This window comes from Ascidiella aspersa, chromosome 6 (genome assembly GCF_963924565.1).
Source record: "Ascidiella aspersa chromosome 6, kaAscAspe10.2, whole genome shotgun sequence".
NCBI lineage: Eukaryota > Metazoa > Chordata > Ascidiacea > Phlebobranchia > Ascidiidae > Ascidiella > Ascidiella aspersa.
In genome coordinates, this window is record NC_139452.1 from 5,337,764 (window position 1) to 5,364,014 (window position 26,251).

The following is a 26,251-nucleotide window of genomic DNA, read 5'->3' on the forward strand; positions in this document are numbered from 1 at the left end:
TAAGGTAAATTTCAATATACAATATTGAAAAAGACTAGTAAATCAACAACCTGAAGCGTATCAAAATTACGGATAAACATACAAAACACATAAAACCTGTTTTAAAACCTTTAATGTGCATTTACAGCAATATAATCTACAGCCCCATTAAGCACAACTTTTTTGAAAGTTTAAACTGAAAGCACTAACTTTTTAATTATTGGCGCATGAAACTGTGCACACTCCAAAAGCTTTTAGTCCTTGTCTCAAATCAATATAGCTACTAACATTTTTCTTGGCGTTTCTGCGTACATCCCAAGAAATAACACCTCCCTCAGTGTTATAAAACGTTATATTATAATAAAGTAAGCTTAAAGCACAGAATTTGGAAATAAATACACAGGAGAGTTCCCCACTTTGTGACCTCTTTTGCTAACAGACACACCACACCCATTCCTAGGTTACGTTTCACTTCACAATTAATTTTATTAAACCATGTGCCAGATGTAACTATTTTGTTACATTTTTTCTGCTGTGCTGCAAAGTAAAATTAAACATTTTGATTTCTAACTCTGCCTAAACATTTCCTTTACTAATTAAATTAGGAAAGTACACTCACACAGGGCGTTGCATCAATGTGAATAAAATGTGGTTCGGCATTTTTGACATCTGGATGTGGTTCAGCATTTTTTACATCATAAAGTGAATCAACTACTGCATCAAAGTTAATTGAATTTGTAAGAAACCTCAATATTTTACTTCTAAAATATGTCTTTCCATCAAAAGCAGTTTGTATATTTTCTTTACATCGCTGGATAAAAAGGGATTTTCCTGCAAAATATTATCAAATAAAAATAGTTGATCAGTGTAGTAAACTAAGGTTGTCAGGCTTTTATTAACTATGTTTTAAGTAAGCATTGCCTGCAACAGTACAGAGATGAATACCAAAAATAACATAATAAAACGAACACAACACAAATTTGTAACTAACAAAAATAACACTTATTTTACCTGTCCCTGCATATTCAGAATGCACAACTCTTACTGAACTTCTGTCTCTGTCAGCCCCGGCAACACTTTCCTCATCTTTTGCAGAAACCCTTAAATGATATTCTAAGTAGCTTTTCAATTGGTCCTCTTGAGCAACAAAGATTCCAAGAACTTGGTGCTGAAATAATTATTATATACATTAGGTCGGGTCGCGAAAACACTTTTTATTTTTCAAATCCACCTGCCTCAAGGATTTTGATAAATAGACACCTAAAACCGTTGTATGCAAAATTTAAGCTCATTTAAACATGTTTTGGTGTGAGGAAATCAAGTTTAATTTTTGCCGAAAATCGCAAAATCGGGTAAAAATGATAAATTTTAGGTTATGTTTAATCTATGTTTTTCAAATTAAATTTATTTGCTGTGACCTTATACTTGTTTAGACAGTTATGGAGTTACTGAGGTAAGTTAGGTCTACAGAGATTGCATTTTAGGATTTATTTGCAGTAGTATTAAAAAATGAATTTTTGCCGAAAATCGCAAAATTTTATAAAAAGGCAACAAAAAATGTTTCAAGTCAAATCTGACTTTAAATTAATGTTTATGGAAGATAAAGACTCACTGCAGATGGATATATCGGCAGGAGACTCCGTTTTAATAATAATTGCGCCAGTATTAAAAATCGATTTTTGCTGAAAATGTCAAAAACAGTAAAATTTAAATGTTTCAGTGTTGCAAATGACGTCACTGCAAATTAAATAAAATTCTGCTGTCATTAAGATGATGCATGGAGTTTGCGGGAGTTCAACAAGGAAAGAATCTCTTCCTCTCTTTTTTTAAAGCCGCAAACGGTTTTGCTTGCTTCTGTAACCATGCTGATAGCCCTTTCAATTGACTGGGTATGGTTCGCAATTTTACCAAACAGTAATATAAGTATTATATACCCTTTTTGATTTTTTCCAACTGATGTGGTCCTCTGTTATTAAACTGGTTCTGTTGGATATTCCCAGTTTATGATTTCAGTATAATCCTTCGCTTTATATTTAGTGTTGGTATTCAACTGTCTCACACTGTCTTCTTCAAACAGATTTTGACCACATATTTTTTATATTATGGACCGCTTTTCCTAGTAATATTGGATCATTGTTATAAGGAGGTTCTCGCTGTTGGTTGTGTAGGGCGTAGGTATTTCTTTCGACCTCTAAATCTAAATCCTGGCCTACACTTGCATCCAGGGTTTGTCATCTGTATATATATGTGAATTATTTAAAAATCTATTGAAAATATTCTAGTGGTTAACTTAACACTTTGGTTAAAAAAAGTGTCAACCACTCATGCCATATATTTCAATCACTGCAAGTTAAACTGCTTTGCGGAAAAAATCAGAATATTGTGAAATGTGAAACGTTCTCACAAAGAATTGCATACAGTGCTAACAGAAAGAACCTTACTATAGCAATGATCCAATAATATGAGGGTATATTATGAAACCATCAATAATATAAAAACGATACACGGTCAAAATCAATTCGGAGATGACTGTGTGAGTTTAATATACCAACACTAGATTTAAAGTGGAGGATTATACTGAAATCATAAACTGGGAGTATTCAACAGATCCAGTTTAACAACAGAGGACCACATCAGTTGGAAAAAATCTAAAAGGTTGTATAACACTTATATTACTGTTTGGAAAAATTGCGAAATATACCCAGTCAATCGAAAGGGTGATTTATTAGAATTGTTACAGAAGCAAGTAAAACGGTTTGTGGATTTAAAAGAAGAGAGGAAATGATTCTTATCAAGTTGAACACCCGAAAACTCCATGCATCATCTGACTCACAACAGAATTTTACATTATTTTCAGTGACATGCAACACTTGACACTAAATTTTACTGTTTTTAACATTTTCGGCAAAAATTCAATTTTTAATACTGGCGCAATTAGTATTAAAATGCAGTCTCCTGCCGCTATATCGATCTGCAATTAGTCTTTATCTTCCATAAACATTAATTTAAAGTCATGTTTGATTTGACAATCCAAAATTTTGCCTTTTTATAAAATTTTGCGATTTTTGGCAAAAATCCAATTTTGAATACTACTGCAAATAAATATTAAAATGCAACCTCTGCAGTTGTAATTTGCTTCAGTTATTCCAAAACTGTTTAAAAAACAAGAATAACGTCACAGCAAATGAATTTCACTTGAAAAATATGGAATAAACATAAGCTAAAATTTTGCATTTTTACCCGATTTTGCGATTTTTGGCAAAAATATAACTCGATTTCCTCACACCAATACATGTTCAAATGAGCCTAAATTTTGTATGTATCGGTTTTAGGTGTCTATCTACTAAAATCCATATGAGGCAGATGGATTTGAAAAAAAAAGTGATTTCGCGACCCGCCCTAATAATATAGATGCTACCCCAGGATCATTCAGGAGACTTATCAAACAGTACATCAATTATAGATATTTTTGCAAGCCAGGCTAAGGTAGAAAAATGTAGGATGCAGTGTAGTTCGAACTCACGACCTTGGTCATACTGTGGATGTATCTCTACCAACTAAGCTATACAGGTTTATAGGAGAGTAAGTCAAGAAACAACCATGTGACCATTGGCAGCTGCATCATGTTTCTATGTACAGCTTCTTATCGAAAGAGATCTACTGAACTATAAAGGTTTCAGTATATGTTGGTGAGTAACACATTTAGTTCAATTTATTGTACCTCATCAAAACAGGACGTTAAGTAATGATGAGGTGAACATGTAAGAATGACCAGCTGATATTTTTCATTTTTATCCATCGCTTGATTAAGTTGTAGAAATTCTTGTTCCACATGCTTTGCTACGCCAAATGGCAGCTCCTGAGCATTGGCAAGGCAATAAATTCGACGGCCTGTAAATAGATCGAGTATTGATATGCAGTAAGTCATTTTTACTATCTAACTATTGTCTAATTAAACTTCTATAAAAACTATACCATCATCTGGTGGTAATTTCATGGCACGTCTTAGAAAGATTTCTACATCTTGTGCCGTTGTCAGATCTGAACAAACTATAACTTCAGCTGCGCTTGGCAATGGCTGAAGTTTTGATACTTGATAAATTGATAAAATGCTTCTCCACATAACATCCTTTTTGCAAATGACTAGGTTTGGTTTGCCAGGTTCAAAGTTTGATGAGAACTCCCTTACCACACGCTTTCCTGGTTTACCAAGCTTTGCCATTAGCCCTAGAAATATTCCCAAGTGCTCAAGACTTACACAATCACTCAACGAAGTCACCTATACAAAAAACTTAACAATGTATAAATTGCAAGAAGTCGTATTTAATTAAAACCAAAAAGTTGAAACAGGGTTTGGAAATTTGCACTCGCCCGATCACCAATTCGCTTGCAATTGGATACCGGCAAGTGGGTGTCCATTACGCGAGTGCCTCATTGAGCAAAATAAATAAAAAATAGAATTACCGCAGTTCCTGAAAAATATCTCTCACAAACAGTGTTTACGACAGTTGCGATTTGACCTTCAGCATCATCAACACTTCGCTGGATTTTTTCAATAACTTGTGACAAACTAAGGTTTGATCGGTCATTGATGACATCTCTAACGAGACCAATTTTGTTTTGATTTGCCGCGACACCTAACAAACACAAAGTAATCATTAATTAAACGAAAAAAACCAGACGGTTACTTAAAAATAACATTGTTACTGTACCCATTTCTTCGTTAAAGTCATTCACAAATCTCGCGATAAGGTCATTGTCAAATTCATGCTCCAATGCCCACAGATAGCATTCATCTTGGTCCAGTGGCTTGTTTCCTTGGGCCTGTACAGCAGCCTTTGCAACTGTTTCAAGAAGTTCATTTTGAACCAGACGTCGAACCATTTTTTTCTTTTTGGTGGTGTGGGTTTCCGTGTCTTTCTCTGAAGTCAACAAGCAATTTCAAAAAGATAAAAAAAAACTTTTGATGCACTATTAGCAGTCGCAGAATATAAATATGCAACACAGGCACTGTTTTAACCATATGGTGAGAAATTGGAAATATCTTAAACAAAAATTTTAAAATGTATCACTTTGTTCGTCGTCTAAATCTGGCATTTCCTCCACATCAGTAATGCGGGTAGCTTCATCCAAGTTAGTTGTGATATCTTCATAAGAAGGTTTCTCAACAATGCTGGCAAGCAGGCAATAAACTTGATCTGGAAAGTCATCTTTATCTTTCGTGCTCGCAAGGTTTTTGCACAAGTAAATGATTTGCTGAATGGTGTAGTGGTTGAGATGGTAATGCTTTCCTCTCTTTTGATTAAGATACTGCAGCCATCTAACAACAGAAAAATATTTAACCGTTTTTTAATAAGCTGTTTTGTTGTTTCATTAAAAATGAATTACACCTCTCAAATAGTAAAGCTAAAATAGCAACATTCATACTTAACAAGCAAAATACAAATTCTAAATAATAATTCATTATGAAAACCAAGCCTATATATACACTTTATATGATCAAAAATATTACTTCTGATGTGCTTTTTCCAAGATAGTTGTCAAGTTTTGAACCTCTTCTAGTGGGTCTTCAGAACTTGTAATAACTGTTTCTGTGTCATCAAAGTAGACTCTAACAGTCACTCCTTTCCCTGCTTTGCGATTTCTACAAAAACGAAGTGCTTTAAGTTAGCATTTCATGGTTGTTTTTTCTATCAATAGTATAATAATATTGACCTGATTGTGAATCGCACTTTATTAAACAACAAGCATCCAGTTGACTTCAATTTTACATATGTTTTCGCGAGATTTTCAACATTTGAAAGCAAGTCAACAAATTGGTTTACAGCCTGTTTTCCCTGTTCGGCCTCGCCCGCAATCAACATCAACCGTGATTGTAGGTCCCGCAGATCAGCCAAAGACATGATATCACTACCTTTAATTAAGCAAAACAACCAGCATTTACTATTTAAAATAATATTTTTTTTCTTAATTGAATTACGAGTTTTCCAACATTAAATATTCAGAAATAGAATTCTAACAAAATTGGACCTTTTTTGTTCTTAGAGAGAAAGGTGCTGTAATATTTCAAACAAACATTTAAAGTTAATACAGGTACTATATGTTACATGTTTGGTTTTGCTTTTGTAAACACACAATAGTTCTCAATAAACTGATTTCATTGGTTGTAAAACAGAAAAAAAATTATAATAGGCAAAAAGATAAGTAACAACTAATATGACAGTTAGTTATAATTTTAATGCTTTTTATTTCGCAACCTAATACCATTTCGATCAGTATCCAGAATTTTGATTTTTAAAGCGTCATTCAAAGTTGGGATTGTTTTTCTTTCTCCACCAACTATATACATTCCATTTTCATTAATCAACTGGACCCTAGTCAAAGATGAGTTTTCCACCGAGCCATGGAAATCCTTTGTAGCTTTCAACCATTCTAGGTTTTTGCCTGTGCTAGTCTGTGATTACAAATAGAATTACAACGACGAGATTATAGAAATATTACAGAAAGTGAAAAATACACAAGTAAGTTCATACCCATTTGGTCAGTAGGTTGGCATCTCTTGCACTATTTTCTAAAATGCTTTTGCAAGCACCAAGCACATCGTTACATCCAGCGTTTGGTGGCAGATCAAACAAAAGTGGGGAAAATCCCATAACAGCACTTAGAAAACAAGAAACTTTGTCCACTTGCATTTCTGCATCTCCAGCAGAAATCATTGCAAGATCACTCATCACTTTAACTTCGCCAATACCTTAATCACAAATTAATTATTTAAGCTTAAGTTAAGATAGGGTGTGGCAGATTAGGTAAGGTAACGTCAAATGCAACTTACTTGACATGTTTCCTTTTAACCACTTGACGAGGTTTTCTTGCTCTACTACTGCATTAAGAACCTTGACTTCTCCTGAAATGTTTCCAAGCACAGTTGATGCCTTGTCAAAAGTTATTGATGACAAATTCGTAGTTTCTGCTTTAAGGTCCTAAAATTACAAATTTTTTGTTTTGTAAATTAGCCTCCAATTATTGCATCTTTATGACAAATGGCAAAATCGTATGTATTCGGTCCACCATTTTTTTACACTCACCACACATTTGTCCAGGATTTCAAAGTCGCCATTCAGTTGCAAAAGTTCCTTCAGGCGTTTTAAAGTCGTTAAAGCTGCTTGGTTGCTTTTAATTTGAAGGTAATTGTCGATATTTTTTAGACATTGATCAACACTTTTTAATTTAGGATGTTTCAATACACAGTCACTAAACTTGAACAGCATGTTTAAATTTTTTCTAATCCTGTGAGGTTTGTCAGTTTGCAAGATGGAATCGATATCTTTTAGCAGAATAGAGCCTATAAAATTAAAACAAAATTCTAAAAATTGTCACACCTACCAAAATATCTATAAATATATATTTAGACAGAAGCTCTTGAATGTTTTGAGCAATTGCCTACATAAGTATTATGTTGGTTTCTCATAAAAGGAATCACTCCGGTAAAATGTTTCGTGATAAAATAAATAATTTTACAAGGTAGTACTTCTCAATTTACTATTTCTCCTATGAAACTAACCATTGCTCAATGATTGTGTGATTTGTGCGATGTCTGTCTCAGTTTGCATCCAGATGTTGTCCAACATAAATTTTACAGATATGGTAGGTTTTTCATTTTTTGAAATTTCTTCTCTTGTTTTTTGTAGCATCATCATTCTTACTTGTTGGTTGGCAAGTATCTAAAAATAATTTAATCCTAAGTAGTTAATATACAACGATATGAAATTTAAATTTGAACCAAAAATAATGCAATAAGTTTAAATATACTTTTAGATTTTGTGGATTAAAAGTTTACAAATCTATGACCTGGTATCAGAACAACAAAAAGCAAAGATGTTGTGCAGTGTTTCAAATATGTATTAAAAAATAACCTTACTTCACTATCACGCAAAAGACAAACATGAATAGCCTGGGAATTCGACAACTGGAGTAAACTAGACTGGACTTCCATAGTTACTGGAATTCGGTCATGTGGCCCAATTGGCTCACATTTAAACATGGTTGACAACATGTCTTGATCGCTGTGGTTTTCCATTGTGTCTATATATCGGCCAGCATCAATTAAACTGATTCCTACAAAATTGAAAATATCTCTGCAAATCTCTGTAAAGGTATAGCTAAAAAGGAACACACAAATAATACCTATAAAGCAACAAAATATATAGCGGAATTATATCTAATACCATAGAATTAAGGCCTAATAAAACCTTATAATAGGGCTACCATATTTTAAGCACCCAAATGAGGCCTTTTTTTGCCTGCAAGTAAAACGAAAGTAGAATTGTTACGTTTGAGAAAAACGTGCCATATCCACAAGTAATGCATTTAGCTTTGAAATTAATACGTCCTTTTCTGAAACAAGAATACTTCTGAGTTCTAGCGTAGCTGTAGCTCATCAGTGAACAGAGTTTTTCTCTTCGGCATTATAATTTATAGCTTATTTTGCTTTATGGTTGTCTAAATTTAAAGAATAATAAAGAAAAATGAAAGCATCTGTAGAGAACCACCTGTATGCTATTGCTATTGACCAGTGGTCATTTGTTCAGCCACGCTCCTTTGGTAGTTTTCCTATGCCTTGCGCACCTACGAAAAGCAATTCGGCTTTTTCAATTAAATATCACTGAGTCAACTTAAAAATTGTGAAGTTTGATTTCGGTTGCACAAAGCGCGAAAAAATTGAGTTTAATTGGTTGAATTGGCGCTAAACTGTAAATTTAGGAGGCTTTTCTCATTGTGCACACAACAAATTGCTCGTGCACGAGCTGATTTTGACAAACATTTTGTGTGGGCATTTACTCGACAGATGTAAGCTGACTGTGATGTTAAGCGCAAATAAAAATGTCAAGCGCAAAAATGAAACACTGCGTTGTCGTAAAAAGTAGAAAATTTTTTGCAGTTTCAATGTCAAAGTTGGCAAGAACAGAGTTTGTAGAGTGCTGTAGGAATGGTATACAACTAAAACGAAACCATGATAATCATTGCAAAAATTGAAATATCATGTTAGAGCTCGCGCTCCCCTAAGAATTGCTTGGCGCCCCCCGGTTAAGAACCGATGTTATAGACTTACTAGACAAGCTTCTGTAAGAAATAAGAACATAGCGTACCATACCGTAACACTGAAAGTAGGCTAGGCCTAACAAATGCACATCTTTGCTTTATTAATGGCCTGTTTAGATGTGAGGTTCTGTTGCCATTATTCTGGCGCAATGTTTTTAATAACATTAAAAAAGGTAGGGCTGATAGGGCAATTGGTTGGAAAACTTGTTTTAAACCAGCAATTTTTTGTTTATACCCTGTTCATTGTTCGCTTAAAAAATGGATTTTGTTATTGCGCCTTAAATAGTTTTGAGGGTCTATAACCTGGTACTCATAGTTTAAAACTTTATATGTTCACAATTAGGAGCGGGTTCTATTTTTCGCTATAAAATTGTGACGTTAAGTTATTTGAAGCTCTCTACGTCTACCTAGCGACAGTAACATCTAGCAATATATCTCCCTTTTGTAGTGTTCGCAAATATGCTATTTATGTAAATCAAATCTCTAATAAACCATAAAAATGATACTACAAACCCCTTTGTTTTTCATTGGTTAACAACCCAACAATCGGGTGGTTTTATGGCGAATAAATACAAAAAGTTGATTTATAAGAAAACTGTTGGTTGTTTTTAATTCGAATTTAGACCTAAAAAATGAAGCTTGTATATTTTTGTGGTTTGGGCCCAAGGGTTGGCGGTGAATTTGTTTGAAGGAGGTTTGAAAAAAAAATTAAATATACCGCTTTGTTAATGAAATATTTACCGCCGGGTGGAGGTTGTTTATTGTTTCAAGGGCATCAAACATATAGTTTTTTAATTAATTGTAGGTTTTTTATTATAAGAGGAATTTTTTTTTTTTTTTGGTTTAAGGGCAAGGAGGAGAAAGGGTTAAAACAATAAGCGTTTTTTTGTTGAAAAATATTTGCATTTACGTCGGAAGGGATGGCAGAGAATTTTCGGCCCATATCTGTTTTTGCTTGCAGAAACAAGTCAAGGAAAAGTTTTGGGATTTGTATATGTCCATCAAAAGTGTTTATGCATCTGTAAAGTCATGCGTGAAAGTAAGAAAATTTTCGGCCCATATCTGTTTTTGCTTGCAGAAACAAGTCAAGAGAAAGTAGCGTACAACTTAATATAAACCGTAATCCGAATAATCCATAGTGTAATATATAACATTACAAAAATTAACCTGGTAAATAACCTTATTTATATTGACCCAATTATTAAACCACCCATAAAAACAAGTCCCTGACAAAATAAAGAACAACCGCAACACCGTCTAGTTTATTCTGTTAATCATTCAAAGGTTCACCGTAAGTCTTCAGCGGACTAACCGAAACAATCGATCAATTAAGGATTTACTTTTATTGTAAGAAAGTATTTCTTGTTGTATTAAAATATTTAAAATCCATATTTAGCCTAGACAAAGTGAGATATTTCGTTTTGTAGCATCTTAAACCGCAAGGATGTTGCATGCGACGATTGGGCGCCGCCCTTTTGGAACGGGCTGACTATGCATATATGTAGTATGTTAATGTTATCTGCCTAATTTTTATGTTCCCGCAATGCAACAAGTTTTAAAAAATTATTGCGATGGACATCACATATATACATAACAAAATTTAATTAAAATGACTGTATCGTAATGCTTCTAATCACACGAAACATTCTTACCTTCATGTTGAAAAATTTGCTTACAAACTTCAATAAACTGTCGTAGTGAGGTTTTGCAGTCATAAAACTTTTGTAATTGAAGTTCCCTGTAGCTGATCATTGTTTCAAGTTGTGTAGTGGATATTCGTTGCATGTCAACAGAACCATTTGAACTCTTAGAATGTCAGTTAATGATATGTTTAAAAATCTATGGACATAGCTATTACAACCCACTTGATCCTTAGTTACAGCACACTTTACGATTTGGTTATCAGCAAAATTTGTAAAATTTACTTAAGATGTTTCATTGTCCAAATCAGATAAAAATTGTTGCCTTCTGTATGCTTTTTGTTAAACAAATATAAACTAAAAAACTTGGCTAAAAATTGTAGCAGCCAATTTTTTGTCGTTACAATCATATAAATAACCGTTAACTGGTTTTACAACATAACCACTGTACCTAGCCTACTATTGTAATTATTTGCAGTGTTGCATTTGCTCGCCTAACATGTTGTCATTTTATTCCTGGACTTTGGATGAACTTTTAATTAGTATTAAAGTGGGTATATGGTGTTATGGTGATTGGATGTTTTGTAATATTACCTTTGGCAAAACTCCATATGCATCCACGAACAATTTCTTGCAATGCATTATATTGCGCATTAAACCCACTGTGATGCTTCCCATTTTCATCATATACACCATATCTGTGAGGGTTGCATCAATCTCTGATATTGCAAGCATTGCTTTATCTTCAAGCTTAATATCCCTTAAACCTAAAACAGCAAGTTTTATAGGTTTTAGAGGAAGGTTGCCCGTGGTGGGACACCTTTTTTAAAACGATTGTAGTTCTAAATAAAAACAATGATTTTAAATAATTTCATGCCTACTTGATACCTCTGACATTAACGCTTAAAAGACACTTATAACTTTTCCTCTAGCTTTTTAACTTTTTTATTTAATCATCTTAGAAAAAACGTTGTTGTGTCGCATCATTAGAAACCAGAGCTTCATATGATGAAATCCGTTATTTTAAATTTGCGATAACAATCAAAAGTTAGGCCTGGTGGAGCAATTTGTTGGCAAACCTTTTTTGAACCATCAATTCAGCATGTTTCATGGCAACAGTATTTTTTTGGAAATAAATACAACGTCAAAAGTCTTGTTGAAAGTATAAGCAAATTACTCGAAATGCGAAAAAAAGAGGACATTTGGGCATTTTTGAACGTCAACAAGAGGACCATTTAATTTTCTTGAAAAAAGAGGACAAATCCTCCTAAAAGAGGACATATGGTAGGCCTAATTTTTAACAGATGCATTTTCTTAGTACAAGCTAAATAAAAAAAATACTTGTATAATTAAGCCTGGTAAATTACCTATATATCCCATTAGTAAAAAGTGAATTTTAAACAACTTCAACTAATACAAAATAATAAAGATATAAAAAATAACAACATTAGGAAAACACCCCCATTTTCTTTAGATTAATATGTTGTAAAATCGCCGACCGCCTACCGAAATTTTGTTTGGCTAAAATGATGGCTACCATGGGGTGCTTTAAAGAATAATTAAGAATTGGCGCTACATAATGGCACGTCGATGTAATTGCCAAGTCCTGACTCAGGCAACGTCCCATCTAGGGCAACTGTAGGGTTGTGTCATTGTGGTGCGCTAGGAAAGGATTTAGTGAAACCAAAGAGCCTAATAAATAGTCCGATATTGATATTGCGATACTGATAAGTTGATAACCGATATTTGAGAATAAAAGTACAGCAGATATCCAATGATGTCATAACTGTGGTCAAATACGAAAAATTAAATGGTGTAAAAACTACAGAAATCTATGATTGAACCTTTGATTTGATGTTATGAAACTAAGTTAACTTTTCTAAAATATCCTTTTTAAGGTGGCCTAGATGAGGGATCTTCAAACGATGTGCAAGGTGCACCCTAGGGTGTACCACTACGAAAAGGTATACAAGGGTGCATCACAAACTTTTAATGAACCATTAATGTTATATCTTATTTGCCAGTAATTTCCGATTTCTATGACACAATGGTGCTGTAATCGTTGTGAACCAACTTTCTGAGAAATAAAGTCTTTCATTTTTGCCTGACTGTGGTGTTGCAAGTTGTATTTCTGTTTTTTGTGTAAATTTTGAACGTTATTTTATGACATGCTATATTTCTCGCAAGCAGCCTGAGCCATAATCAAACTCTCACCGACAGTGTGTAAAACTTTTGATTTACCTTTCAAGTGAACAGGGTGCATGAGTTGATCACAACAACTTTAAGGGTTTACCAAACCAAAAAAGGTTGAATAGCACTGGCCTAGATAACGCTGCCTTGGACTGCAAATTGTAGCAAATTACCTCTAGGAACTTGGTATCGGATCGGCACCGACAACACCAAATTATTGGACGTGTGGCATCGGGTATCAGATCTAATCCTATATTATCTTACATCCCTAGTTATTAATAATCATAAGTTATCGTTGATCAATACGTCATCAGATTGTAAGCAATTTATAACTTTTAGTTTAAAAAATACCCACCGCCTATTTTAATGAATGCAACTGATGGAGGCCAATCCAACAAAAATGTTAGCAAGTATTGGTATCTATCCGAAAGAATATTTGGATGCCGTTCAGGCAGATTCGTCCACCGTTTTACAAACACTTTCATGCACAGCGGAAGGATTTTTGGTTTTAATCCCCACGATTGACTGGTATAACTGTAAAGATTTTTCTCAACATGATCAATAACTGCGGCTGTAAATTGCGATGTCACGAATTCATTAACTTTAAATGTCTCAAGCTTTTCAGCATAGAAGGTAATCAAATCATCATTTTTGAATTTCTATAAAATATTGCATGTCATTTGGAATAAAAAGCTTATTTATAACATTAACTTAGATATGTTTAACTACTTACATATGGCAGCATTCTTGCAATTTCCTGGCCACATTTCATCATCCACGGTTGTTGGAAGTCGGTACTCCATGTAATAGATGTTAGATTATTCCAATGCTGAATAAATAGACACAATACACATGTCATTTCAGCAATAAAACGTTTTTATAAAGTTATTAAATTTACCTTCATGTCTTTTTTGGAAAATGTGTTATAACGGTTACATTCAATAAGTTGGTTTACTAGTTCAAGCAGTTGTGGATTTATTTCTATTTCAATGTAGCTGGAAATTGCCTGGTTTTGTTTTGCCTTAATTGAAAATAGGATACACGGTCACGTCTTCTGTGCAACACAGCATCATTTAAAATAGGTAATACCTGCAAAGTGTTTTGGACAAACTCCACGCATTTAGATATCAACAACAGTGTTTGCCACACAGATTTTGGATAAGTGTAAATTTTATCAACAAACTTGATAAAAATCCTGCAAATTGTTTTTGCAAATCGAAGAAGAACTTGAGGATTTTTGCAACTGTAAATATAGAAATAGCAGAAACAAAGTTTTTAACTAATTGTTTAGATGCAAATGTCGGTTACCTTTTTTGCACTGCTATTCTTTCCATTTCTTTGTGAAGAAAAAAATATAATTGCTCCAACATACTTTCTTTCACTTTCTAAAATTCAAATAACTATTACATGCTAATATTTCTGCGATGTTGATTCAAAAGGTGGTTCTTACTTCTGAATGCATTGAAACTTCTTTCCAAAATAAGGCAACTTTAGCAAAACCACCTTCAATACTGAAAAGCCTGTTGTATTTCTGGTTGAAGTTTTGTAACAAAATGGACATTGACTCAACATTTAAAACATCCTGATACAAAGTGGAAATCCACGGAAAACCGCCCGACAAAGACAGAATATTTTCTGCCATGGCTTGAAGATCTCTGTTGTAGAAGAAATCGTAGTTGTGTCATAATTAAAAACGAATGCTATAAGGTAAAACGTAACCACTTTTGAAACTTTTCACTGCGTAGTTTTTGTTTTAGATTATCCAGTGAAGTGTTATATGGCATGGTGGGTAGAATTGCCAAATTTGGTTTGTCCTCATCAATTGTTTGTAACAATTTCATCAGTGGAAGAATCAACAGGCATTCTGGGTGAATTGAAGCAACTTCAAAAATCTTGCCCATCTCATCATTTAATTTGAAAGATGATCTTGTTTTTCTTTAAATCAAACATGATGTTGACAGGTCGTTTACACAAAGGACATTTTTATTTAATAAATACGAATACCTGCCCTTTGAGGTAATAAAATGTGCCATGTCCATTCTGATCATGCTCTGGTCTTTTTCAGAAACATCACATAGATTTAGGCAATGAGTGATGTTTTTAGCAAACTTTTTTTTATCAGGTTGTTGAATCGCCATGTTGTGTGTCGCCATTGCAAGAAAAAATGCCAAACCTCCTAAAGTTCTTTTACCAGTGTTTCTTTCAAACAGTTCCGCAATTTGACTTTGCACAAATGTATTAAGCGAATCAGCCTTAACAAACCAGTGTTAAAAATTCAATCGTTAATAGAATTTTAATTAAAAGCGAAAGCGTTTACCTTTACATCAAAGTCGTATTTTGTTATTCTGGAGCCCAAAATTTCAATTCCGTTTTGTTTTGTTTTGATCCAATCATAGTACATGTAAAACATTGGCACAAAGCTGATTTTAGATTGAGCATTCGGTTCTTCATTAATGAAGTGCACTGCAATAAACCGCGGTAGAAGACGTACAAAATGGTGTTTGTACATCTGGGAAAAATCCCGCGATGACATGTGTTCTTTTGTTAAAGAAGCGACATCAAGCACAAATGCTTGTCCTCTTGACAGATTCCCTGAAAATATTTTTTTACGCAATATATCCTAAACATTTAAACAACATTTTTATACTAAATTTTTATATTGCGGTTACCAGGAGTAAACAAATGTTGCCTGTTGTAAATCGCTCTATGGCCATAGTAATCTGTTGGTAAACATTCCCAATATTGGAAATCATTTGATATCACAAGATACTTGTAGGTAACTTGTTTGTATGTTTGTAAATTCACACAACAAACGAAGGTATTTGTGCTGCAAGTATATAAATCTTGAATACATAAGATACATATTATTTTGGGGCCATAGATAATATTTTTATGATTTGATTAAGTTAATCGATGAACTTTATAAAAACAGTTAGAAAAATAATTTTTGTTTACCTGGGTTCGAACGTCATTTTATTGTAGGAATTAGTTTCTAACACATAAACAGACAGTACATCTCCACGGTGAAGATCGGATTCCACAACCACCCTGAATTCCACAACTATGCAACCTATAAAAACAAAAACCTGTGTAGAACAGAGCTCATCGAACTGCAGACCGTAAAGTAAATTCTACCGGTTCGCGGCGAATTTTCTTATTTTTAGCCCCCATTTCAATATTCTTAAAAATTAAAATTATTTTTTTTGAATTTACGTTCAATGAAATACCTGGATAAATGAAGTCAAATGAAGATGTGAATTTCACATATCCTTGATGTGGTTTAACCGTCTGGTTGGTGTCTCCTAAACACGGTTTATTTTTTTATTAAAAAAATGTTTTTATTTATTATTAATAAAATTAATTTAGTTGGTCTAAATCTTAAATTAAATATATAAGATACCTGGAAGTCTGTAGTAAGGGATGTCTCTCATTTCCTTAAAGGTTAATATAATGGTTAGACATAAAATGCACAGTAAGCCCTTTCACCAACAAACAAACAATATCTTACTCTTGTATCGTTGCTTGCTTCTCGTGTTGGCTCGATAGGAAGATCAACGTCCTTAAACAAAAATATACACAGTAAAAACGTACAAGTATTTGAATAAGCCATACAAAACATACCTGAATAGAGGGCTCCAGTATTTCAAACGGTTCCTGAAAGCAAAATTATAGGTTTAGGGTTTAACTCATATTCCATAAACCTACTTTGACTTCTTGTTTATATGATTTACCTTTGTATAATAAATATAAAATATCCTTAATCCATTGTTTTTCGATTTTTATTTATTACACTCACTTGTTCTTTTAATAAATTCTCCTTTAAATTCTGAATAACTAAAATGATGGACTTATCATCAGTTTTGGCAGCATTGTCAACAACATCTAGAAGCCAGGATTTCCTACATTGCAATAGAGTAGTTTTTTGTACGTTACGGTAAAATTAAAAGCTAAAACAGGTAAAATCTCATTTCAGAAATGCGCTGTTTTACTTGCTACAATAAGCAATAAATCATTTAATAAGATGTGAATCCGGAGCAATAATAAAAGAAAATTAAAATATTAGTTCATAAAATAATCCTAAGGTTTAAAATCAGGGAAAACATCAAATGATTCTTCTGAATTAGGGGTTTGTAACTACTACATGGTGTGTTGAATATGCAGAAATTGTTAAGCAAGTCTGACTACTTTGTAATGTTAAATTGGCACTTTGAAATAAGCCAATAATGCTAAAGTCAACAAGAAAATGTTTTTACATTAGCGTTTAATAATTTTAATGTTGTGATATGGTTTGCAGTTCTTCATCCTGTTCTAAATATAATGATATAGTTTTTAAATAGGACATAAAATAAGTGTTGTATGTCTTGTTATACAGTATTTGATGAATATTGTGTTAAAACGACTCTAACACTTACACATAATTTGTCCTTTCCAAATGCTTTGCTACAACTTCTTTAACAACTTTTTCATTTTGATAAAGCAAAGTCCAATTGTCAACAAACCATTTCCATTCTGTCCGTGGAAAAGCATCAGACATGTATTGGTATACGACATTAAAGAGCTTCTCCTCCCCTTTATATTACGGATTATGAATGTTGTGTAATTACACAGCAATATAATAATTATATCAAGCCACATACCAACATTCTTCAGCGATTGTATGAAGTCTGATTCCCAACTTTCAGGTTCACTGATGATGAGACAATTTATCACAGCTTTAATTCCTGGTTTATTGGTAGCAAAATCTAAAGTTGTAACCAAATGGTGTTTTAAGCAATATAACCACGAGAAAAAAACTGATCACTAAATATTCAAAATTATAGTAATCATTCCAAACAAGAACTATTACCTTCTGGTAGATGTTTTCGACTTTGTAAAAACGTCGAAATTTGTTTCATATGAACTGGCTTTAGGCAATCGTCAAGCATTGGAATTAAAGCAAACAGATTCTTTATTATTTTATTGTCAGGGGTAGGTTCCTACAAAAAGTCGTATTACATTATTACTAGAGCGGTTATTTACTGACAAACATTGGAAATCAAATCAGTAGTTTTTTTCAGGTTTATGCGAATCTATTAAAAATGCTTAGGTGATATTTTTGGCATATCAAAAAGACAAACAACTATAAAATGCTTAAGAAAAATACGCTGGTTATTTTATACAATTGTTGAGTAACAGTATAGTTAAAATACAAGGAAAAAGAGTGGCAAAAAATAAATTTGAATAATTGAAAATCACCACAGAAAACCCAGCAAATACTGTTCAATACATTTGTCTAAATCAGAGATACACAACTGTATAAAGTTCAAGATAAAACTAATGCGATAAACTAGGCCTAAGGCCCGGCGTGGTTAACTCTGCCTGGCTTGCTTACACCATATGTTGCTTAAATAAAGATGTATCTCAGGAAGAATGTTATTGATAGTAATTGAAACCTGAATTTTGATTAAATTTTATACCAAGACCATCGCGACAGTTTTTAATAATTTTATGAACGTTTTTTGTCCATTTTGTAATTAATTTTTACTTTCAATAAATTTGACAAAATTTTAACTTTTCTGGTACCGGTAAGTCAAAAAATAATCGCCTTAAATATCAGGATTTTTACGTGATTTGGGAAAAAAACTTGCACAGCATTTTTAACTATATAAAAAACCTAATAAATTACTATTAGTGCTTTTTAGGTGATTTTAAAATAAAAATATTGACTCTCAGTAATATGTAAAGCTATGTTTCTATTGCTGCCAGCAGTGCAAGTGTTGCATGTTTACAAAGACCTATTTTGTCTGATCCGACAACAATATCATAAAACCATTTCCGTCTTTAAACTGCAATTTTGAATGTTGGAAACTATCTGGAAGCCAATAGACATAAAAAATCGGTAAATTATGCCAAAACGCATTTTCGACGAACTATACAACAAGAACATTTATATCATAGGAGCGTTTGCATCCCCTATTTTCGACATTTTAAATTACCTAACATGAGCTAAGCCTCGAGGGTCGCATTATAATAGGCTTGCAAAATATACAGAGATAGAGTTAAGCTAAGCTCTATCGTCGTACGGTTTTTGACAGACAATCTCAAGACATCTTACCTTGACAGTCTCAAGACATCGTATCCCATTAAAGAACATTTAGTCTATCTATATACCCTACCCCTTTCTTTGTACTAAACATTACTTTGAGCATTCGTTATCTTAAAATTTAACTCAACAACAACTGTAATGTACATCTATGATATCTTTTTCGAACCTTTTGCTTTTCTTGCGAAATTGTTTTTTGTAAAACATCCTCTTTTCTGGAGACATTTGGGGAAATAGGCTGGTCCTAAAGGTAATATCAGTATTATGTCCAAAAATAATATAAAATATTTATTTAAATGTATTAGGCCTACTTATGTACCGGTATTACTATTTATATTCGAAATATAAATATAGAAATTGCTTAGTTTATTATAACCTAAGTTGGTTCACAAGTATTACATGCTTAGTTCGCAATATGTACAAATATTGCTGTCAGCTAAAAACAATATAAATAAAATGATATATCACCATCAATATATAATGTTAAATATTGTAAATTATACGGTTGAATCAAATGTTAAACAAACTTACCCTGGGATGATTATCAAGTCTTGTTTTGGAACTCAAGATTTTATTAAGGGCTGCAATAAAATGGCTTGGTGTTTCATTCCTCTGAATAGACATTTTCATCATTACTTTTAGCAAGAGGTTATTCAAATCCATGTTTGGGTGCCTGTATAACGTGTTAGAAAACATATTATTTATAATATCCATTTAAAAAATTGGGTTTGTTTTAGTTAAATTGGCAAAACTTTCAATTCGAAAGGATACATGACGTTAGATTAAAGATATTGGAATTTACCTTGAATAACGTGATTGCTAGTTTAATTTATAAGAAGTTGCACTTTACAGTGTTTATTAGTCTTACGTCGCAACATGCCATATTATGCATAGCGCTTATGGGCTGATAAGATTTCCTTGTAAAGCCTACTCCCCCATCAAAAAAATTGTATTTTCATAGTTAAAGTTAGAAAAAACGTAGTTTTTGACAATAGTTAATATAACTTCAATAGGCGTTAAAAAGGTTTCAAAGGACGTTTTCGCTTTTTAATCCCTAAAGCAGCTCCGTCGAACCCTGGTTAACAACTATGTATTTATATAGCCTATACTTACTTTTCAGTGATACTCTGATAAAATTCAGAAATAATTGTGTGCAATTCTGCGCCAACACCTTTCATGGCAGTCCATTTTGAAATGATTTCTTTCAAAATTTTTTGTTTCTCGTTTTTTAGTAAGTAGTTGGATGCAATGTAGTGTACATTTGATGATGCTACAAAAACAGAAGACTATAAAAATACCTATTGATCTCAACCTAATACAGGAAGGTATTTATAAGTGTGCACCGCCTACTGGAATAAAGAGGTAGTTGAATTAATAAGAAAAAGCAACAAATATGCTTGTATAGTTGAAATAAATTTAATAGAAAAAATATACTGTGTTTATTTGTATATTTAGCCAATATTATGTAATGATTTGAGGGGTGACAACTGACAATACATGATGCCTCATTTTTTACAATTCATGCTTCTCAGGGGCGTATACAGAAATTCAAAAAGGGGGGATTCCGAATTTTCAACTTAGGATTCCGAATTTTCAACTTAATTCACCGTTGTTTTATCGTCTGACATTAATGACGTCATAAAATAGTGACGGTTGTGCGAGCGAAGCGAGCGCGATTATTTTTGGTATAACGACATTTCTTTTAAATTTCTTGCAAGTTTTTATTACATTGCCAAAAATGAAAAACGTTAAAAAATATACGGTATGTCAAATATTTTTTGAATACGTTTTCGGTTTGTCCGCGACGCACTTGGCAGCTTTACACGGCGCAACGGTAAAGAAGCGCTGATTTAGTTCAAAATACAGCATCAAAACGTTAACAACCCGGACGTAGTAAGATCATTCTCGCGAAGCGCGAAAATTTTTCGCACTTAAGGCCCGTTTACACTACAGCTGCACTGAGCTGCGCTGGGCGTAATTTGCATTTAAATTCTATTGTGGCGAGCGTTTCACGCTTTGCTAAACTCAAGCCCCGTGCAGCAGCTGCAGCTAGCTTAAAAATACGCTTTGGAGCGATTTTCACGCTTTGCTAAACTCAAGCCCCGTGCAGCAATAGAAAAACCTTACGTTTGGAGCGATTTTTACGCCCACCGCAGCTCAGTGCAGCTGCAGTGAAAAAAATTTCACGCCCAGCAGCGCAGCTCAGTGCAGCTGTAGTGAAAACGGGCCTTTACGTAGTTAAAATAGTCAAAAAGTATTTGAAATGAACTCGTGTATAGTTTGTCAAAGAGGCGACGGGCCCAATGAATTACAGGAGGTTGCCGACCCCTGTTTTACACTTAGATCTGATATTAACGCAGACCAGGGTTGCCAGATAGAAAAAATAAAGAAGCCAAAATTACTCCAAAAAAAGGCCAAAAAAAGCCAAATCTACTACAAACTCTAACAAGCCTATGTTTTTCCTTAAATAAATAAAAAATGCAATAAATGGTCATGCTGGTACATTGAATTTCTCTTTTTTGTGGCAAATTTTCCTAATTTTTTTCTTTTTTTGTAAATTTTTCTTGACAATTTTGTTCTCTTATTGCAAATTTTTCTTGTAATTTTTCTCTTTTTTGTAATTTTTTTGAAATTTTTTCTGTTTTTGCGTTAGTTTGATATCTTCTTAACATAACACACCTGACATTTTTGAAAAAAAACGAAAAAAGCCTAAAAAAACAAATTTCATTTGGATTTTTTTTTGAAAAAATAAAATCCAAAGAGGTTAAAAAAAGCCTAAATTTTCAAATTTGGCTTTAAAAAACCTAAGTGGCAACCCTGACGCAGACAACAAACAGCGAGAAACATCAGCACCGTCTAACTCGACGTTTTCAGAGAGAAAAAAGCGGAAACCGCTTGATTTATATTATTAATTGTCGAACACACACTTGCTGATTAACCAACCCGAACGAATAACGAAAGGCGAAAGAGAAAAACTATCTAGCGTTTACGGTCGACCAAACAAAAGACGAAAAAGGGCGTTTTGCGTTGGTTTCGCATTAGCTTAGACGCGTGACCCAATTACATTTAAAAACACGCAGCTTCGGACGGTGAGTAAAACTCTGACAAAAACGAACAAAAAACGATAATGTCACTTACGAAAAGGGGGGGTCCGACCCCCCCCCCCTGGATACGCCACTGATGCTTCTTTAGCACAATAAGCTACATTTGTGTTTGTCAGTTAGGTAGTGCATGTTACAGAAATGCAGTAGCGGAATTATACAAAAAAATAACTGACTGCTACGTCAGTATTGCATAAAATAACCCTGGCTTTATTAAAGAGGCAGAATGCTCCCTTGATCCTTTTGATTTGAGACATATGCAAAAACAAAATTAAAAATTACCCATATTTAACATTGAAATTTAGTAAGTACAAAAATAATAACACTCAACGAAGTACAAAAATAATAACTTCAAGCGAGTTTATTTTATCAAAGAATAAGGTAAATAACACTAACCGTGATGTTTAAGGAATAGTATTAAGTCAGATTTCCATGATAGTGTCACATTTTCTCTCAGTGATTTAAACATAATTGTAACCATTTCTGGTTGTGCATTGCTATGTTCCACTTGTCTGAGATGATCTGTAACAAGCACATAAAACTTCAACTTCAAGCGCTTTTAATGTACTAGATGAAATAAGGAGTAATGTCTTACGATTCAATTTTATTTTTAATGTAATTTTCATTGAAAATGATATGTGTAAATGACATAGGTCATATTGTCTTGTATGACAGGGATATAACTACTCCTATATATTTAGGTAACAAAACAAAAGTAAAATATATTCATTCAGCAACAAGGAAGAAATAGTAGAATGTGGTGTACAACTTTACAAAGTTGATACACCAACTAGCTTTTTAAAACTTTTTTTTCACAGATACTAAATTTACCTTTTACTGAATCAACTTATTTTAGCTGTTATTTATACCTTCTGTCATGTAACCGGACATTTTCAAATCCGTACAAATAGCAACAATTTCGCTTTTTTGCAGGCAATCGCCGAAAATGGGTAATAATGGAACCAGTTCCATATCCAATTCTGCTGCCAATGACTAAAAAATAGGAAAATTGTTTTATTGAGTTTTTGATCTTTTTTTATGATAATACCTGGAGCATCACTGAATCAAAAACAGATTTCAGAAAAATTATAATTTTATTAAAGTTACCAGGGATGTGAAATCGGTTAAAAATAACCCCATTTGCGTAACTAAAACAAGGCGAATATATTCAGCAATTCATTCATACCCAAAATACACGCCTTTGCTGTTTTACAATAGGTCACACGTAAACGGAAAAAACACATTACATGTTATGAAATGCATTGTTACCGATGGTGTAGCGCCATGTAGTCCAACATATCAGTATGTTTAATCTGTTTAAACAAGGCGGAATTTCGCAAAATATACGTAAATGCGAAAAACTTTCGCGCTTAGGGCGAATAATCTTTCTACATCCTGTTTGTTTACGTTTTGATGCTGATTTGGAACAAGATCAGTGCTTCTTTGCCGTTGCGCTGTGCTGCCGAGTGCGTCGCGGACAAACGGAAAACGCATTCAAAAATATTGGACAAATATTTTTAACCATTTTTTTTTAAATGTAATAAAAAATCGCAAGAAATTTAAAAGAAATAGCGGTATTCCAAAATAATTGCGCTCAATCGCTCGCCAGGTGCTCCTAGACTTAATCTGGTGAACTAGATTAACTATTCAACTTATCGCGTTTCCTCAAAGTAGTTTTATTACACTTTTCATTAGTAGTATGGATGACGAGCTGTGTTGTCTAATTTTAAGCCAAACACACGCTTGTGTCGCGATTGCGCCAACACTTTACTACCTCCTTAGGCCTACATGTAATTAAACACGTTTTTAAGTGCAAAAAAATCCGAGGCCCGCCTGATTGTTATACACAGTTGTTATAACATTTTAATTACACAAATGTCAGTTAACATGTTGCGCGGCCCGCAGAGACCTTTGAGTTAGTATTTTAGCCCGCGGCTACAAAAAGGTTGCCGACCCCTGATTTAGCAAATTGTCGCACGTGTTGCAGGTGCAATTTATTCACATAGCAGGTACACAACTATACATAAGTCATTCAGTTTGAAAAGGCTTCATTTGGAAATTCTTGTTTCATTTTCGAAATTTGGTACTGCTAGTGCGTATTCCCACGTTAGACTCAGGTCCGACTACGCAGCCCTGAAAGTTACTAAAGCAGTGGTTTCTAACAAGGGTTCGATCGAACACTTGGTGTTCGACGCAGCTGTTTCAAGGGTTCGGCGAGAACCTCCTCTAAAGCACATTTAATGTTGTTATTTCAAGCTAAATTCGAATCTCTATTATGTTCCAAGTTGTCATGTAACGTTATATATTGAAAGTTTGGCCAATTTAACCTATATATATATATATATAGGCAATATTTGATCATGCCCAGTTTTAGCTGCTAGGAGGAAGAAACGAACACTGAGCGAAAATTTGGGGTTCGACACGCTTGCAGAAATAACATATGGGTTCGACAGGTTACCAAAGGTTAAGAACCACTGTACTAAAGTAAAACTTCCTACCTGTTTAACGTTTAGTTGGCACTCTTTAAGTCTGGTAATCAGTCTGTCCACTTTTTCATCACCACCAACACGGCCAATCATAACAGCAAGCAAGGAATCTTTGTGTTGTTTAGTTGCAAACCTGTTAAAAAAAACATTAATCTGTAAACGGGAATGTTGTGACATGATTTCTAATGGCCAGGCGAAGTTTTCTCACTAAAATATATTTCGTAAAAATATATATAATTTACATGACGAATCAATTATAATGTAAATCTTACGTGTTATCATAAGATGGCAATACTTTCAATATTTCCAATTTCACCATCTCGGGGTTTGTGACAAGAAATTTCCAATTTTTTACAAGCCAAGACCAATCGAAACTGGAATCGCAAGCGAATTTTTCGCAAACCAAGTATAAGATATCGTCGCCTATAAAAACACCTTAGGTAAATGTTGTAAAAATGAACACTTCTTGCAAGCCAGTAATTAAATCTCTTGCGATAATACATTAGAATTAGAAAAAAAAATTAGAAAAATGTCCAAAAGACAACAAGTTATAGTTTTATTGTTTAACTTTTTCTACCAAGCGAAAAACGGAAGCAGCCAAATTTGTGCAAAATAAGAGAGTGACTCAAAAGTGTTCCAAGATAATCCAAGTGAACGAAGTGTATATGAGAAAGAAAAACCTCGCATTCAAGTAAAGACACAAGAAATGAAATGTGAACAAATATGACAAATTGCTTCGAAGAGGCTTCTTGTATTAAAAGTAACGAATGAAATTCAGGCAATTACATATAGGTTAGAAAGTGGTGATGTTCAACAGCAACAAGTTTTTAACATTATAGTAAATTTCACATGATATTTTTACAAAAACAGACAAAATATAAACCAAATAAAACGGTTATTGTTGTTTATAAAAGTGAACTTACAGTTGGGTTTGAGGGAGCTTAGAAAGACTTTTAGCCAATCTGGTCTATTAGTTTCCTTGATTTCCAGTATTAACATTTCCATGATTTTATTTTGATTATTCAGCTGACGAATTTGATCCAATTTTTCTGAAAAAAATTAAAAACTATGTAAAAAGAAAATACCTTATGTTAACAAGATTGCTTTATGTTAGCATGCGATTTTAAAAACTTGTCACTCAATTTTAGTCCAAATTGAAAATAAACATAATTTGTCAGGTGGTCATAGATCAGGGGTGACGAACACGTTTAATAGTATGAGTAAAAAGTTGTGCGGCCCGCTTACTTAGTGGTAACTGACAAAGTGGCCCGCGACAGCAAATAGGTTCGTCACCCCTGCCATAGATCAACTAAATATCTACAGCCTATAACTACTTACTGCATACTTTGTAATAAACATAACGGGTAATATTATATTTTGAGTAACATTTTTCTCAATTTTTTTTTAAACCAAATACAGCCCAATTTTTGACAATATAAAAATATGTAGGGTTATATTGGCCACAAACCTTGTGTCAAATACGATTCACTGTGGAGTGCTTCGGCAAACAGGTTTATTTGTTTTATTGTCAAACAGTCACCAAGAATTGGTGCCAGTGGTTCAAGCTTTTCGACTATGTCAACGGACATATCAACAACCTAAAGATATTGAGTTGAAATAACGCTAATAAACTTTAAACGAAATAAATTTCAACCACAAATGTAGGAAGAAACT

At 33.4% G+C, this 26,251-nt stretch overlaps 1 protein-coding gene across 1 annotated transcript in view; it reads right to left on the bottom strand.

Moving 5' to 3' along the window:
- LOC146139318 (E3 ubiquitin-protein ligase rnf213-alpha-like) overlaps positions 1-26,251 on the bottom strand; it is a 53,447-nt gene that overhangs the window by 16,910 nt on the left and 10,286 nt on the right. The window contains exons 20-64 of the mRNA XM_083391076.1: positions 26,046-26,175; positions 25,501-25,626; positions 24,850-25,000; positions 24,590-24,710; positions 22,961-23,084; positions 22,488-22,613; positions 20,104-20,260; positions 19,522-19,663; positions 19,160-19,234; positions 17,755-17,884; positions 17,546-17,650; positions 17,321-17,477; positions 16,705-16,807; positions 16,530-16,562; positions 16,417-16,467; positions 16,309-16,342; positions 16,136-16,210; positions 15,864-15,978; positions 15,578-15,735; positions 15,226-15,500; positions 14,913-15,160; positions 14,631-14,843; positions 14,359-14,563; positions 14,217-14,293; positions 13,998-14,151; positions 13,807-13,929; positions 13,642-13,737; positions 13,264-13,567; positions 11,313-11,485; positions 10,731-10,884; positions 7,898-8,094; positions 7,541-7,700; positions 7,065-7,321; positions 6,812-6,959; positions 6,513-6,730; positions 6,244-6,433; positions 5,695-5,893; positions 5,492-5,623; positions 5,052-5,299; positions 4,692-4,901; positions 4,444-4,616; positions 3,955-4,258; positions 3,701-3,870; positions 991-1,147; positions 599-810 (exon numbers count right to left, since the gene is read on the bottom strand). Of these exons, the coding sequence (XP_083247202.1) occupies positions 599-810; positions 991-1,147; positions 3,701-3,870; positions 3,955-4,258; positions 4,444-4,616; positions 4,692-4,901; positions 5,052-5,299; positions 5,492-5,623; positions 5,695-5,893; positions 6,244-6,433; positions 6,513-6,730; positions 6,812-6,959; positions 7,065-7,321; positions 7,541-7,700; positions 7,898-8,094; positions 10,731-10,884; positions 11,313-11,485; positions 13,264-13,567; positions 13,642-13,737; positions 13,807-13,929; positions 13,998-14,151; positions 14,217-14,293; positions 14,359-14,563; positions 14,631-14,843; positions 14,913-15,160; positions 15,226-15,500; positions 15,578-15,735; positions 15,864-15,978; positions 16,136-16,210; positions 16,309-16,342; positions 16,417-16,467; positions 16,530-16,562; positions 16,705-16,807; positions 17,321-17,477; positions 17,546-17,650; positions 17,755-17,884; positions 19,160-19,234; positions 19,522-19,663; positions 20,104-20,260; positions 22,488-22,613; positions 22,961-23,084; positions 24,590-24,710; positions 24,850-25,000; positions 25,501-25,626; positions 26,046-26,175 (7,110 nt within the window). The remainder of the gene's footprint in view (positions 1-598; positions 811-990; positions 1,148-3,700; positions 3,871-3,954; positions 4,259-4,443; positions 4,617-4,691; positions 4,902-5,051; positions 5,300-5,491; positions 5,624-5,694; positions 5,894-6,243; positions 6,434-6,512; positions 6,731-6,811; positions 6,960-7,064; positions 7,322-7,540; positions 7,701-7,897; positions 8,095-10,730; positions 10,885-11,312; positions 11,486-13,263; positions 13,568-13,641; positions 13,738-13,806; positions 13,930-13,997; positions 14,152-14,216; positions 14,294-14,358; positions 14,564-14,630; positions 14,844-14,912; positions 15,161-15,225; positions 15,501-15,577; positions 15,736-15,863; positions 15,979-16,135; positions 16,211-16,308; positions 16,343-16,416; positions 16,468-16,529; positions 16,563-16,704; positions 16,808-17,320; positions 17,478-17,545; positions 17,651-17,754; positions 17,885-19,159; positions 19,235-19,521; positions 19,664-20,103; positions 20,261-22,487; positions 22,614-22,960; positions 23,085-24,589; positions 24,711-24,849; positions 25,001-25,500; positions 25,627-26,045; positions 26,176-26,251) is intronic.